Raw genomic sequence first — 14,831 nt, forward strand, 5'->3', positions numbered from 1 at the left:
GCCCAGGTCGCGCAGCCCTGGCCCGAGGGTCCCCGGGCCACGGCCGCTGGGCCCCCGGTGGAGGAGCGGTTCCGACAGCTGCACCTAGGAAAGCAGGTGTCTTACAGGTAAGCAGGACGCGGGCAGAGGGGAGCGCGGCGCTTGGGACCACCCCTCTTGCAGGCGTCATTGCACAAGCATTTATTGTGCGCCCGCCGCCTGCCTGGCGCTGGGAGTTTAGAGATGACTGCCGAGGGATCTCTGTCTTTCGTGTACAGTGGGAAGGAGGCAGCTTCTGAGACTCCTTCTCTGCCTGAGCCGTGAAAGCCCTATTCATCCACTATGCAGTGGCTGAGGGAACTGTGTACCAGGCGCTGAGGAGAGGAAATAGCCAAGACATTGTTCTTAACAAACCTCTATCTGCTGGGGAGAACCAGGAGATGCCCCCTGACCCTTCTGGGGGAAAGAGGAACCCCCTCTTCATTCAACAGGTCTACCCTGAGCTTTCCCGTGGGCTAAGTCTGTGCTAGGCACGGGCTTGTGGAAGTGACTGAGAGGCTCCCTGACACCACGGCGGAGACCCTGCTGCCCAGAGATGGGGAACAGAATTCCCTCCTGAACCCCCGTGCCCCAGCAGGCCCTGGTTGGCAACCTCTAGGGGCAGAGGGAACCTCCCCACCCCCACCCAACATCTTCTTAATTCACCTGTCTTCTGCCAGTGTCAGAGTCTCTTGGTCTGCCGCCTCTGCCCAGAGGGTCCTGGAGGAGCCAGCTGGAGTGGGCCCCAGAGGTCATTTTGATGACTGGGGTAGGACGTTAATGAGGGAGGACTGCCACTCAGAGCAAGGGTGGGAAAGTTACGCAGAGGGTGGAGCTAGGACAGCCCAGTACACACCTTACCTTCCTCTTCCTCTCCCAAACCACAGCCTCAACTTGGACTTGCTGCCCCTCTCAAGCCTTTGGCCCAGAGTGATCTCCCCTGGAGAGTCTAGCAGGGCCACTGGGGCAGCTGCGGTCCTTAGAGCCATCTGCCTGGTTGGAGAGGACAAGTTCCCTGTCCACTTACAACCATGGGGCGTTTGGGATATGTCTGAGGCTGCCCTGGTTCTCCCAGTGGCTTCTGGGAAGACGTTTCATAAAACTCGCCCAGCCCTGGGAACTGGAAAGGTCCCAGTATTCTTAATGGCTCTGGGGCCATCAGGGCTCCATCACTTGGGGGAGGAAGGGACAGTAGGGGAGGGGACTTTCCAAGAAGTGAGATGCTCAGAGCAAATGGGAAGCAGGCTAGGGTCCCATGGGCCCTACCTCCACCTTCCAGGGTGTACTAGAAATCGTGGGTACATGGGGCTCCATTACCAAGTTCTTCCAGAACTCCACGCCCAGGGAGTGCATCATCCATCCCATGCCTCTGGCTGTAGATATGAATGTCCCCCTGGGGCAGGAGGAAGTGCAGAGGGCCTCACAGGGGATGCAGCAAAGAATGAAGACTTCTGGGATAAATGTCAGCCAGGGAGTCAGAAGACCTGGTTTCTACTCTTGATTCTGCCAGAGACTTGTGTGTCCTTGAGCTGGACAATATTTCTCTCTGGGTGTCAGTTCTTTACTTTTAACATAAGGGGATGACCCCGAGGTTTGCCTTAGTTGTGGGTCAGAGACAAATCACAAATGGAGGCTAGGCGCGGTGGCTCACACCTGTAATCCCAGCACTTTGGGAGGCCGAGGCAGGAGGATCACTTGAGGTCATGAGTTCAAGACCAGCCTGGCCAACATGGTGAAACCCCTTCTCTACTAAATATACAAAAATTAACCGGGTGTCATGGCAGGCGCTTGTAATCCCAGCTACTCGGGAGCCTAAAGAAGGAGAATCGCTTGAACCTGGGAGGCAGAGGTTGCAGCCAGCCAAGATCGCACCACTGCACTCTAGCCTGGTGACAGAGGGTGACTCCATCAAAACAAAACAAAACAAAAAAGGCCAGGAGCAGTGGCTCACGCCTGTAATCCCAGCACTTTGGGAGGCCAAGGAGGACAGATCACCTGAGGTCAGCAGTTCGAGACCAGCCTGACCAACATGGAGAAACCCTGCCTCTACTAAAAACACACAAAAAAATTAGCCGGGCATGGTGGCGCGTGCCTGTAATCCCAGCTACTCAAGAGGCTGAGGCAGAAGAATTGCTTGAACCCGGGAGGCAGAGGTTGCAGTGAGCCAAGATTGTGCCACTGCACTCCAACCTGAGCAACAGAGCAAGACTCTGTCTAAAAAAACAAAAACAAAAACAAAAATCACAAATGCAGGCCAGAGTGGAGTAGAGACTTAGAGGGCAGGGAGCAAAGAATAATTGAATAATTAAAGGGCTGAGATAGAAAATGTTGCACACGTGCGCACACACACACACACACAGTGGCAAGGGCTGGGATCCCCCGGGGTGGCCCCAGAATGGAGGCCCTGCCACAGCCCAAACAACTTGGGGCCTGTAATCACCGAGGATGCCAGGTAATGCCACTGAGGTCCCCCTGACCCCTGCCTCCAGGTTACCTGTGTGAGGGCAGCAGAAAACAACACCAGGGCGGGCTCCACTGTCACCCTTGGACAGATGAAAGGGATAGGGCATCTGCTCACTCCCCGGGGTTAGTCTAGGAACCCATTCTCGGTCTCAGAGCTGGACAAGGCATCGAGGCAAGGAGAGCCCCTGGGTAAAGGACAGACAGACAAGCTGGGAAAGAGCCAGCAGCTCTTCCAGGCCCAGGGGACCCCAGGGGAACAAACCATGCTCTCCGGCTAAGCCCTCTCTTGTGACTGCTGTCCTGGGTGGCCTGTGGCCACCTGGCGGGGGGACTGGGGGACCAGGAGCTGGCAGGAGCTCAGGCCCATGGTGGCTCTTTTTACATCCTCCACGTGCCACAGTTCCGTGAAGCTCTGGTTGGCAGCTAACCCTCCCACCCTGCTGTGCGGAGTTGCTAAGAAAAGCACTTGAAAGCCCTTCCCAGAGCGAAAAGGCTTTTAGACAGAAATGCGGGGGCAAAAAAATCTGAAGGTGGGGAGTGGAAGCGGAAGCGGGCTGAAGGCCTGGCTGCTTCTGACGTAAGTGAGGACGGGGGCTTTGGCAGGACACTAGAAACTTCGAGGGGTGTGGGGGTTTCTCAGAAATAGGTTTCCTTCGCCTCCCAGTGCCAGCATGGGCTGGAAGCAACCCTGGCAGCTTCTTTAGATGGATGGAGAGATGGCGGGTGTGCGCCAGCAGAAACTCAGACACCTGGAAAGGCAGGGGAGAAGGGCAAGAAGGCAGGAAAGTAGGCAAGAGAAGAACTTGAATGGGGTAGGCCCTTGTTTGGTTTAAATGGGTCCTGGTTTCCAATAAGTCATAAAAGGGCAGGACAGGTCCAGGCACGGTGACTCATGCCTGTAATCCCAGCACTTTCAGAGGCCAAGGCAGGAGGATCGCTTGAGCCCAGGGATTTGAGACCAGCCTGAGTGACATAGTGAGTGAGACTCTGTCTCAAAAAAAAAGAAAGAAAAAAATTTTTTTTTTTCCTGTAGAGACAGGGTTTCACTTTGTCACCCAGGCTGGATTGCACTGTCATGATCATGGCTCACTCTTGACTCAGGTGATCCTCCCACCTCAGCCTCCTGAATAGTTGGGACTACAGGCACACACTACCATGCCTGGGATAATTTTTGGTATTTTTTGTAGGGATGGGGTTTCGCCATGTTGCCAGGCTGGTCTCAAACTCCTGGGCTGAAGCAATCGCCCACTTTGGCCTCCCAATGTGCTGGGATCACAAGCGTGACCCACTGCTCCTGGCCTCTACAGATTTTGTTAAAATTAGCTGGGCGTGGTTGCACGAGTCTGTAGTCCTAGCTACTCAGAGTGTTGAGGTGGGAGGATTGCTTAAGCACAAGAATTCGAGGCTGCAGTGAGCCACGATTGCGCCACTGCACTAGAGGCTGGGAGATAGAGTGAGATCCTGTCTCTAAAAAAAGCGGGGGGCAGGGCAGTAGCGCCTGACATCTTGCATCTCCATCTGGAGGGAAGGAAAAATAACTCTTATCCTAAATGATCAGGGTTGGGCTCAAGATACCACGGGAGAGCCGGCTCCAGCTAGGTAAAGCCAGAGTGGGGCGAGGGATGCAGGGCTTGGTCTAAAAGGATCAGTTCAGAGATGCAGGATTTGCAACTCCAGAGTTAAGCTCAGTGGTTTCCAAACTGGATCACCTGGGGGTCTCTTTTAAAATGGGTTCTTTTTTTTTTTTGAGATGGAGTCTTCCTCTGTTGCCCAAGCTGAAGTGCAATGGCGTGATCTTGGCTCACTGCAACCGCTGCCTCCTGGGTTCAAACAATTCTCCTGCCTCACCCTGCCAAGTAGCTGGGACTACAGACTCCTGTCACCACGCGGGGCTAATTTTTGTATTTTTAGTAGAGACGGAGTTTTGCCATGTTGGCCAGGCTGTTCTCAAACTCCTGACCTCAGGTGATGCATCTGCCTCCGCCTCCTAAAGTGCTGGAATTACAGGCATGAGCCACTGCGCCCAGCCTTAAAATGGATTTTTTTTTTTTTTTTTTTTTGAGACAGAGTCTGGCTGTGTCACCCAGGCTGGAGCGCAGTGGCGGGATCTCAGCTCACTGCAAGCTCCGCCTCCTGGGTTTACGCCATTCTCCTGCCTCAGCCTCCCAAGTAGCTGGGACTACAGGCGCCTGCCACTTCGCCCAGCTAGTTTTTTGTATTTTTTTTTAGTAGAGACGGGGTTTCATCGTGTTAGCCAGGATGGTCTCGATCTCTTGACCTCGTGATCCGCCCGTCTCGGCCTCCCAAAGTGCTGGGATTACAGACTTGAGCCACTGCTCCCCGCCTAAAATGGATACTTAAGCCCTCTCCCTAGAGGCCTTGCTACAGGTATATAGGGTTGGACCTGGATGTCTCCACGCTAAAAACCTCTCCCAGCTAATTTTGACAGTGGAGCAGGTTTGGAAACCACTGGTTTTGCCTGTGAAGAAGCCGAAGGAAAAAGAGAAAGGGCCAGGGCAGGAAACAAACAAAAAACAAAAAAAAGAAGGAAGGGGGTGTCCAATGTGAGACGACTCACTGGGACGTGGCTGGCGGAGGGCTTCCCTGTGCTCAGTTCTGCTTTGGCCCCAGAAGGGCCTCCAAGAAGAACCAGTGCCTGTATTTGGTGTCCTGGGTGTGGGCCAAGCTCTGCCTCAGATGGAAACATGGGAAACAGTCCCTTCCCTTAACAAAAGTATGATCCCCCATACAGGGTGAGTATTGACACTTTAGGCTTTGTAGGGCACTTGACTCTGCCATTGTGGAGCAAAAGCAGTCATAGATGACGTGTAAGTGAATAAGTGGCCAGGGTTCTGCTAAAACTTTATTCATGGACACTGAACTTCACATTTCATAGAATTTCAGCAACACAATACCATTCTTTTGCTTTTTCCCACTCATTTAAAAATGTAAAAAGCATTCTTGCCGGGCGTGGTGGCTCCCGCCTGTAATCTCAGCACTTTGGGAGGCCGAGGCAGGTGGATCACCTAGCTCAAGAGTTCGAGACCAGCCTGGCCAACATGGTTAAATCCCGCTTCTACTAAAAATACAAAAATTAGCCGGGCGTGATGGTGAGCGCCTGTTATCCCAGATACTTGGGAGGCTGAGGCAGGAGAATTGCTTGAACCCGCTAGGCGGAGGTGGCAGTGAGCCGAGATCACGCCACCGCACTCCAGCCTGGGCAATAGAGCGAGACTCCATCTCAAAAAAAAGCATTCTCAGCTCCTAGGCCCTACAAACACAAGCAGCAGGTTGGAAGTGGCCCCGATCCAGTAGATGGGACAGGACAAACTCATGGGAAACCAGAACTGAGGCATCGGAATGAACCTGAGCATGGCAACGGGGAGGGGGGACTCCATGGCACACGCATCCCACCAAGAGAGGGCATGCCATACCCGTGCATACAGGCTTCTGGGTCAGAGAGACCTGGGTTCAAATTCCAGCCTGCCCCTTCCTAGTTGGGTAAGAGGCTTTCACTTCTGACCCTGTTTCCTCACACGGAAAATGGGAGCAATGATACCTTGTCAAGAATGTGGCTGGGAAGATTCAAGAAGATAACCAGATGTCAAGTTCCTGACTCGGAGCACGGGTAAAACAAGTTAGAGCTTTTGTCCTGTGCAGCTGGACCTCTTCGTGGGTTCTGGAGGCCCTGTAAGGTGTGGACACGGAGCCTGGCCCCGAGCCACAGATGGTGGTGGGACCCGGGGGTGGTAAAGTTTAACAGAGACTAAAAGCAAAGGCTGAGCATGCGCACATGTCCCGGCCTATGGTCCTCCCCCTTCTCCACCCCCGCAGAGGGGCTGGGGGCAGGGACTGGGCACCAACTGGCAGAGGAGGATGCCCCCTGCTGTGGGCACGCTGCTGCGGGTCCACGACTCCTCAAGGGAGGGGCACCTGATCCAACTCTCCCTGCGGCTATTTACCAGAAGCTAAAAATAACCCAAGAGTGACAGGGAGATGGGGCCGATTTGTAATTTAAATAGCAACAGGATAAAGCAAAGAGCTGCCAGAGATCACATTCTGTCCTGAATTAACAATGCAAAACCAGGGGCAGAGAGCTGAGCCGAGCAGCGGGAGGGGACCACAGCCAGAGGAAGCCTGGGGTCCATCAGTTTTCTTTCCTTTGAAAAGGGCGGGGCCCAGGCTCAGCCCGGAACTCCTTCCCTCCCCTCCAGGACCTGCAGTTCTTGCTGATCAGTGAGTCAAAGGCCAGAGAGGGCAGTGCCACGTTGTTTCAAAGGCCAACGTGCAGGGATCGGGATCCAAGGAGAGGGTCTTATCCAACCCCATTTTGGCACAAGAAGCTTGGGACGTGCCCCCAGCAGTCCATGTCCCCCAGTCCCCACACCAAGGGGCACAGCCACTTGGGCATTTTGGAGGGAACCTGGGAAGGCCAGTTTGATCAACGGCATTTGAAGAAGTTATTTGGTGGCCCGCTGAGATGGTGGCCTGTGGGCCGAGCATGGGGAAGCCTAGCGTGGAGTCCCATTTTTGCCTCAGTTGGTGCCTTTCAGAGTTTTCAGAAAGGCCCCTCCAGGGTCCAGGGTGCCAGAGACAAGGGTTAGTACCAACTGGGGAAAACCTCTCTTCAGTGACATACAAAGAGGGTGGGGAAGGAACTGGGACTGGACTTTAGGCTTCTGCAGGGCTCCAGTGTGACTGACCAAGGCTCTTGGCCTACAGATGCCTAGAAAAGAAGGCTAATCAGAGACTGCAGTACTTTGGGGGCCACTGGGCCGCAGCTTACAAATGAGGAGCTAAGGCTGGCAGAAGTTAAGCAATGTGTTAAGATCACAGAGCCAGTAACTGGTGAAGCCAGGATCCAGACTGAGATCTGTTTCTCTCCAAAGCCCTTTTTACTCTGTCAGGCTTGCAAGGACCTAGACTTTCATCCTTAAGGATCTTGCTTGTGGCTCTGTACAAAGTGTACATATCCCTGGGTGCAGTAATAGGATAGGCAGAAAGGGGGCTGAAAGGTAGCTGTGCAGTCAGGGCTTATGACCCTACAGATGGGCGTGGGAGGCTTGGAAGGCAGGAGACACACTGACTGTGTCCTGGGGGCTTGGTGTAGTCCGGGCTGGGTACAGATGGAAACTCTTTTGAGCAGATGCAGCTGACCCAGAGTAAGGGGAGAACTGTGCAGGCTCCTCTCTCATCTCCAATCCAGGAACTTGGGAGGTGTCAAAAGACAGCTTTCAAGAGAGATGGTGGTTTGAAGGACCACCTTTGGCTGCTGGGCCGCCAGTGCTGTGTCTGTAGCTCTCTTGCCTCAGCCGGAGAGGGTCTCCAGCCCCTCCTCCAGGTTTCCTCCTGCTCATGACTTTCATGAAGCAGCCCAGAAGGAACCTAATCAAATGTCCATCTGTCACTAACCAGCAGCACCTGCAACCCGGCTCAGATATATCTGTCTCCTCTGTGGGGGCAGAGGCCCAGCACTTCGGCAGGGGCCAGTGATCAGCAGGTGATCCCAGGCTCTGGGCTGTTCCCAAGGGCCTCAGCAGGTGCCCGGATCACAGGCATAGCTGCTGGGGAGGCAGGCACTTAGACTTCAAAATCCTTGTAGGACAGGCATGGTGGCTCATGCCTGTAATCCCAGCACGTTGGAAGGCCAAGGTGGGCCGATCACTTGAGGCCAGGAGTACGAGATCAGCCTGGGCAACATGGCGAAACCCTGTCTCTACTAAAAATACAAAAATTAGCCAGGTGTGGTGGGACATGCTTGTATTCCCAACTACTTAGGAGGCTCAGGCAGGAGAATCGCTTGAACCTGAGAGGCGGAGGTTGCAGTGAGCTGAGATCATGCCACTGCACTCCAGCCAGGGCAACAGAGCAAGGCTTTGTCTCCAAACCCTCCATGTCTCACCATGGCCACTTATGCAAACAAGAAACCCTCCCTCTGCCCAGCCTCTGAACACCTGTATTCAACCCATGGCAACTTCCATAGGAAGTCACTGAGCACAGACTCATGTACCCAGCACTGAGCTAGGAGCAACATAGGGTTCAAGAATCTTGTAAGGAAGCAAAACTAAGTGCACAAAAAGTCAAATGATACAGGAATATCATTAGGAACAAAAGTGTGCATCGTAGGTAAGGGATCAGCAGGTGGGGTGGAATGCCAGTTCAGGAGAAGTGTTTGACACTTGGTAGATACTTATGAAATATTTGTCGAGGCCGGGCGCGGTGGCTCAAGCCTGTAATCCCAGCACTTTGGGAGGCCGAGACGGGCGGATCACGAGGTCAGGAGATCGAGACCATCCTGACTATCACGGTGAAACCCCGTCTCTACTAAAGATACAAAAACTAGCCGGGCGAGGTGGCGGGCGCCTGTAGTCCCAGCTACTCGGGAGGCTGAGGCAGGAGAATGGCGTAAACCCGGGAGGCGGAGCTTGCAGTGAGCTGAGATCTGGCCACTGCACTCCAGTCTGGGCGACACAGCGAGACTCCGCCTCAAAAAAAAAAAAAAAAAAAGAAATATTTGTCATACAAATGAATGAAGGAATGAATGAGCAAAAACTGTGAAATCAGGAAAGGAGATTCAAATGAAACTGTCAGACCTAGAGCAGATCTTAGAAATCATCTGGTCCAACCCAGAGAGGGTAATGACTGGCCCATAGTCGCACAGCAAGGGCTGGAGTGTGAACCAATGGACTCCGTGTCTGGGGCTCTTTCTACCTTTCCACTTTTGCTGCCTGGGTCTGAAGGATGGAGAATGTGATTGGCCAAATACCCAGGGAAGACAAACTAGGAGTGCAACATAGGTAAAGGGAATGGCAGGGGTCAGGGCCACATGTGAAGGGAATGTGGAAATGGGGAGAAGGGAAGGTTCATTTAGCATCTACTATGAGGCAGGCACCAGCATGGCATGAGCTGAGAGAAAATCTCTGCAGGGAAGGCCTGGACAAAGAGGCAGAAAAGCAAGAGCAGCCAGAGAGCATAAGGAGCCGCGAAGGTCAGGCCAAGGAGGCTGGCTGGGCGGGTTTTGACAGCAGAGGGTGTCCAGGTCGTGGGTTGAGTGTTCAGTGCCCTGGTACATTTCTTTTCCCCAGCTCCCACCTGCTCATCCAGGCCACAGAAAGTAGAACACCATCCTCTGGGGCCTCAACAAAGCCCAGAATAATTTTCTTACCCAGATACTTCTTCCTGTGTGTACCTGGGTGGGTTCTAAGGGGTCCCCAGCTTCCCAGGCCTGGCACATGTTGTCCTAGGAACTGCCAAGGGCATCCTCCCTAGTCCGTGCACCTGTCCCTTCCAACCTTGTCCTCCCCACCCAACCTGGAAAGCAGAGATGACATTGACAGCACTAAGGAGTGCTAGCTCAAGGTGGCCCTATTCTCACAGTCAGGACTGCCCTGCTTCTCGAAGCCTCCAGCCTGCCTGCTTCCCCTCCAGGAGCCCCATTTCCTGCTCTCTGCTTCTCCAGGGCTGCCAGACGCCTCAGATGGAAAACAAGCCCAGCCCCATTTCCTCTGTTTAACTGCTCGAGCTACTTGCAAAATGCCTGCAAGAGGAAGGCAGGGCCCTGCACAGACTCCTTCCAGAATAGAACTTGCCCTGGTGGACAGAGTCTCCAATGAGGCCACAGCATTTGGGACCCATCTTGAGGAATTCAGAGATAATGGGTTGGAGGGGAAACTGTGGAAAAGTGGGGACTGAGCCTTGGGGGCATTATATGGCCACATCCCCTACCTTACAGCAGCAATAGGATGTTTTATTTAAGAGCACAGATTCTGGGTCTAGATTCTCATCACCTCCACCACTTACCAGCTGGGTGACCTTAGACAGGTAAGCTTAGCAGCTCTGTGCCTTGATTTCACCATCTGTAAAAGGAGGAGAATAAGGCCAGGTTCAGTGGCTGACGCCTGTAATCCCAGCACTTTGGGAGACCAAGGCGGGCAGATCACTTGAGGTCGGGAATTCAAAATCAGCCTGGTCAACATGGTGAAACCCCATCTCTACTAAAATTACAAAAATTAGCTGGGTGTGGTAGTGCACGCCTGTAATCCCAGCTACTCGGGAGGCTGAGGCACAGGAATTGCTTGAACCTGGGAGGCAGAGGATGTAGTAAGCCGAGATCATGCCACTACACTCCAGCATGGGTGACAGAGTGAGGCTCAGTCTCAGAAAAAACAAACAACAAAAAAAGCAAAAACAGGAGGAAAATAACAAGATCTACCTCCTAGAGTCATTAAGAGGATTCAAAGAGCTACGTTACATATTCAGTAAGATTTTTGGCACAGTAATGTTCAGGAAATATTAGCCATTGTTTTATGATTACTGAGTATTAATTATTAATTGCATAGCATGCATTTATTAAACAAATATTTATTGAAAAATATTATGTCCCCCTCATGAGGGACACAAAGGTGACTATACCACCAGATGGAGGTTTACAAGGGTTGGGATGGCATCTTGAAGGGTTCTGTAGCATAAATGTTTATTGAACTGAACTGACACTGTTTCTGTCCTCAAGAAATTCACAGTAACAAACATATATACAGCTAAAGAACTAGTTATAGAGCAGGGTGATTAAAGAATGCTTGAGGAAGGTACAGTTTCTTTCCTAGAACCAGTCCTAAGAATAAAGAGTGAATATATGCCCTACTATGTGTTCACCAAATCCTCACAATGGCCTCAAACTCCAGCACAGTTTGGCCTCCGGAGATCTTTCCAGCTCCTAATGCAGCCCCCCTGGCTCCCTGTTCGCTGGCCACACTGACCTTTTTGCGGTTCTCCAGACACAAGTACATTCCTTGTTCCGTGCCTTTGCTCTGACTCCACTTCCACCTAGAATGCTATTCTCCCAGGTAAGTCACATAGCTCACACTCCCCATTCATTCAGGTCTGCTCTCAAATATCAACTCCCCAGAGAGGCCCTCCCTGATCCCCTGATCCCCCTGCCTAAGCCACTCTCATCACTCTTCTCTGTTCCTTTTGGCTTCATTTTTCTTTATAGCACATTAGCACATATTTTTTTTTTTTTTTTTTTGAGACAGAGTCTCACTCTGTTGCCCAGGCTAGAGTGCAGTGGTGTGATTTCAGCTCACTGCAAACTCCGCCTCCCGAATTCAAACGATTCTCCTGTCTCAGCCTCCAGAGTAGCTGGGATTACAGGTGTCCACCACTATGCCCAGCTAATTTTTGTACTTTTAGTAGACAGGGGGTTTCACCATGTTGGCCAGGCTAGTCTCAAACTCCTGACCTCAAGTAAAGCACCCGCCTCAGCCTCCCAATCCTTATGGCACATCTTGTTAGCTGACATTACATCGTACGTAGATTGTTGTTTCCTGAATGTCTTCCCCACTAGAATCTAAGCTCTGTGAGGATAGAGCCCTGCTTACTTGTTTTTAGAGCTATGCTCTCTGATATAGTACCTGATGCACAGAAGGCATTCAATAAGTATTTATTGAATGAATTAATTTGTAAACCTTCCTATCTCTTCTTTATTCCTCAGATAACACCATGAGCTCAATTATTACTCCTTTTTTTTTTTTTTTCTTGAGATGGTGTCTCACTCTTGTCGCTCAGGCTAGAGGGCAATGGCACGATCTCAGCTCATCGTAACCTCCACCTCCTAGGTTCAAGCGATTCTCCTGCCTCAGCCTCCCAAGTAGCTGTGATTACACACGCCTGCCACCACCATGGGCTAATTTTTGTATTTTTAGTAGAGATGGGGTTTCACCATGTTGGCCAGACTGGTCTCGAACTCCTGAGTTCAGGTGATCTGCCCACCGCGGCCTCCCAAAGTGTTGGGATTACAGATGTGAGCCATCATGCCTGGCCTATTACTCCACTTTACAGATGAGAAAAACTGAGACTCAGAAAAACTCCCTGACACATGTATTCATTAGTTTATTTGTTTGTAACCTACCTTGTCCCAAAAGCTATGTAGAGGACTCCGAGAGGTTTATGACCTGATTCAGGCCACACAGAGCTGGTAAGAGGCAGAACAGGACACATGCCTATGTCTCCAGGCTCCATCCTCATTGCTCATTTCTCTACACCACCATCCTGTATGCCCAGTCCCATGTAAGATGGTATGCTGCACACAGAAGTGCTAGGAAGAGAGCGCCCTTTGAGGGCTGGGCACACCCAGCCATTGTACCTGGTAGTTGTCATAAAGTGGGAGACCTCAGCAGGACCAAGAGTTGAAAATCAGACAGGTTAAATGGAGAAGAAAACCAGACAGGAGCCCAGGTGCAGATTCCAGCCCAAGCAAGCCCCGTGGCTGCCTCCTGGCTGCTGGGCTGGGCTTGTCCCCACCTGCCCCTTGCTTTCCTGTGCAACTCTTCGCGGCAGCTGGCCCCGCCAGCGGAAGGCGCCTATGAGCCCTGAGCCTGTGGTCCTCAGCTTGGGCGGCCAGCGGCCTCTAGCAGGCCGCCCCCCCCCCCGACCCCACCCCCGTCAGGAAGTGCCGAAAGAGGAAGAGAGTCGCCGGGCAGGATGAGCGCACTGGGGGCTGGCCACAGCGCCGGGGGAAGCTGCAATGAGGCCTCAGCTCTGGGCCCAGTGGAGGCGCTGGGGACGGAAGAAGGGGAGCGGTCGGGGGCACTGAGGCAGATGTGGCGCTACCGCTCCTGGGACGTGCCACAGATCCCACCAGAGGCACCCCAGACACAGTAGGTACAAGGGGTAGCCTGGGAGTGGGCATGGGACCTCTGTCCCTCTATGAGCCTTTTATCTGAGATGGGGGGTGACAGAAGTAGGGTCACTCATCTGTCATCCAGCACTCTGCAGAGGCACAGAGCAGGGCAAAGGAGCTATTGGCAGGGTGCAGGGAGCTCTGATGTTTGCACTGTGGGGGAACTGAGCTCGAGAGAGGCCAGGAGTTGAGCAAGCTATCAGTGGGGGGATCTGGGAAGAGGAGCCCCCCCCCAGGAGTGTGGCACTGGATGCTGGAGATTTCTGACCCAGCTTCAAGGCCTTGGCTCAGTGGGGTCTTCAGTTGCCTCTGATCTCTTCTCTCAGAGCTTGGAGTAAGAGCCATTGGGAAACTTCCCCAAAGGGACCCATCCACCCCAGAGGCCAGTTACCAGGCACACTTGGGGATTGATCTGCCCTCCTCCTGGCCACCCTGTCACCAGTTGCTGGCTGGAGGGCTGGAGCCCCACCTCCCTGATCAGACCTTCTCCCAACTTGCAGGAAACTGGGAGAGGGTTCTGGGCCTCGGGGTGCTGGTTCTTCCTCAAAATCACAGGCTTGCCCGCAGGTCACAGCCCCAAGCATTGGCTATTTGTGGCTGACTAAGGCTGGAAAATAGGCTGCCAGAACCCAATAGGGGAGGATGAAAGTGAAGGTGACACAGGATGTGGCTTGGCAGAGAGGCGTGCACACAGAAACAGTGGGCAGCTGGTGCGGGCAGCAGGGTGGTAGGGTTTGGGGAGGTGGAAGACCATGCTTCCCAGCTCCTGGCCTCCCTTTGTCAGCCCTGCGGGGGCCATCAGAAACAGCCCAGGTGTGTGTGATGGCTGTGCCCCCACAGGTGACTGCTTGGGTTCTAATTGCTGTCATTTCTGGAGGGGGACGACCTTGGCTGCATTGGGGAGTGTCTTTGGGTGTGCATGTGAGGTATATTTCTGGATGGGAGTGTGTGTGCATACACACACATATATGTGTGAGGGATGTGGCAACCAGTAACCATTGTCCTGGGGGCATCTGCATGTAGTAGAAAGGTGTGTGTTTTGTGTGGGCGTGTGTGCTTGTGAATGGGAGTGTGGTACCTGTTGTCCTTCTGTGTGAGTATTTGTGAGTGTGTAAGGGCTGTGCAGGTGGTTCCCGTAGCATATGAGATCTATAGCAGGAAAATGCGATGTGTTGGGCATGGGTGAGAAGGTTGGAAACCATTGTGAATAGCTGTGGAAGGATGACTTTGTAGGAGAAACTTGTGAGTTCTTTGTTGGTGTGTGTGCAAGTCATTAAGTGACTTTGGTCACTGAATGTGAGAGGCTGGGATGGGAAGTGTTCGTTTGAGTAATGAGTGGGCATAATTGTTTAAGGGATGTGTTTGCTCTGCGTGCATGGGGAGCATTGTGTGACTTTTGTTTCCCTGAGTGCGATTTGGGGGAGCCAAGGGGGCATGGGTGGAGATTGTGAGTGGTTATGAGTAGGCACGGGGTGTGCGAGAGCGGAGGGGAAGTGGTGACAGCAGCCCTCGCGGGTGTACACTTGTGAGCGTGCAGTTGTTTGGTAGCGGGGGGATCGGGGGAGTAAAGACTGAGCATCTGAGCGCGCGCAACGCGAGTGTGCTAGGCCGGGAGATTCAGTCCTATCCAGGCGGGCCGGGCCGGGCTGGGGGCAGGGCTTTCTGCTGCCCC

General features: G+C 52.9%; 1 protein-coding gene across 1 annotated transcript in view; it reads left to right on the forward strand.

Moving 5' to 3' along the window:
- Nucleotides 1–12,814: 12,814 nt before the first annotated feature.
- DGKZ (diacylglycerol kinase, zeta) overlaps nucleotides 12,815–14,831 on the forward strand; it is a 37,573-nt gene continuing 35,556 nt past the window's right edge. Inside the window, exon 1 of the mRNA XM_011963306.1 lies at nucleotides 12,815–13,136. Within this exon, the coding sequence (XP_011818696.1) occupies nucleotides 12,961–13,136 (176 nt within the window). The 5' untranslated portion in view covers nucleotides 12,815–12,960. The remainder of the gene's footprint in view (nucleotides 13,137–14,831) is intronic.

This window comes from Colobus angolensis, unplaced genomic scaffold (assembly GCF_000951035.1).
Source record: "Colobus angolensis palliatus isolate OR3802 unplaced genomic scaffold, Cang.pa_1.0 Scaffold61, whole genome shotgun sequence".
NCBI lineage: Eukaryota > Metazoa > Chordata > Mammalia > Primates > Cercopithecidae > Colobus > Colobus angolensis.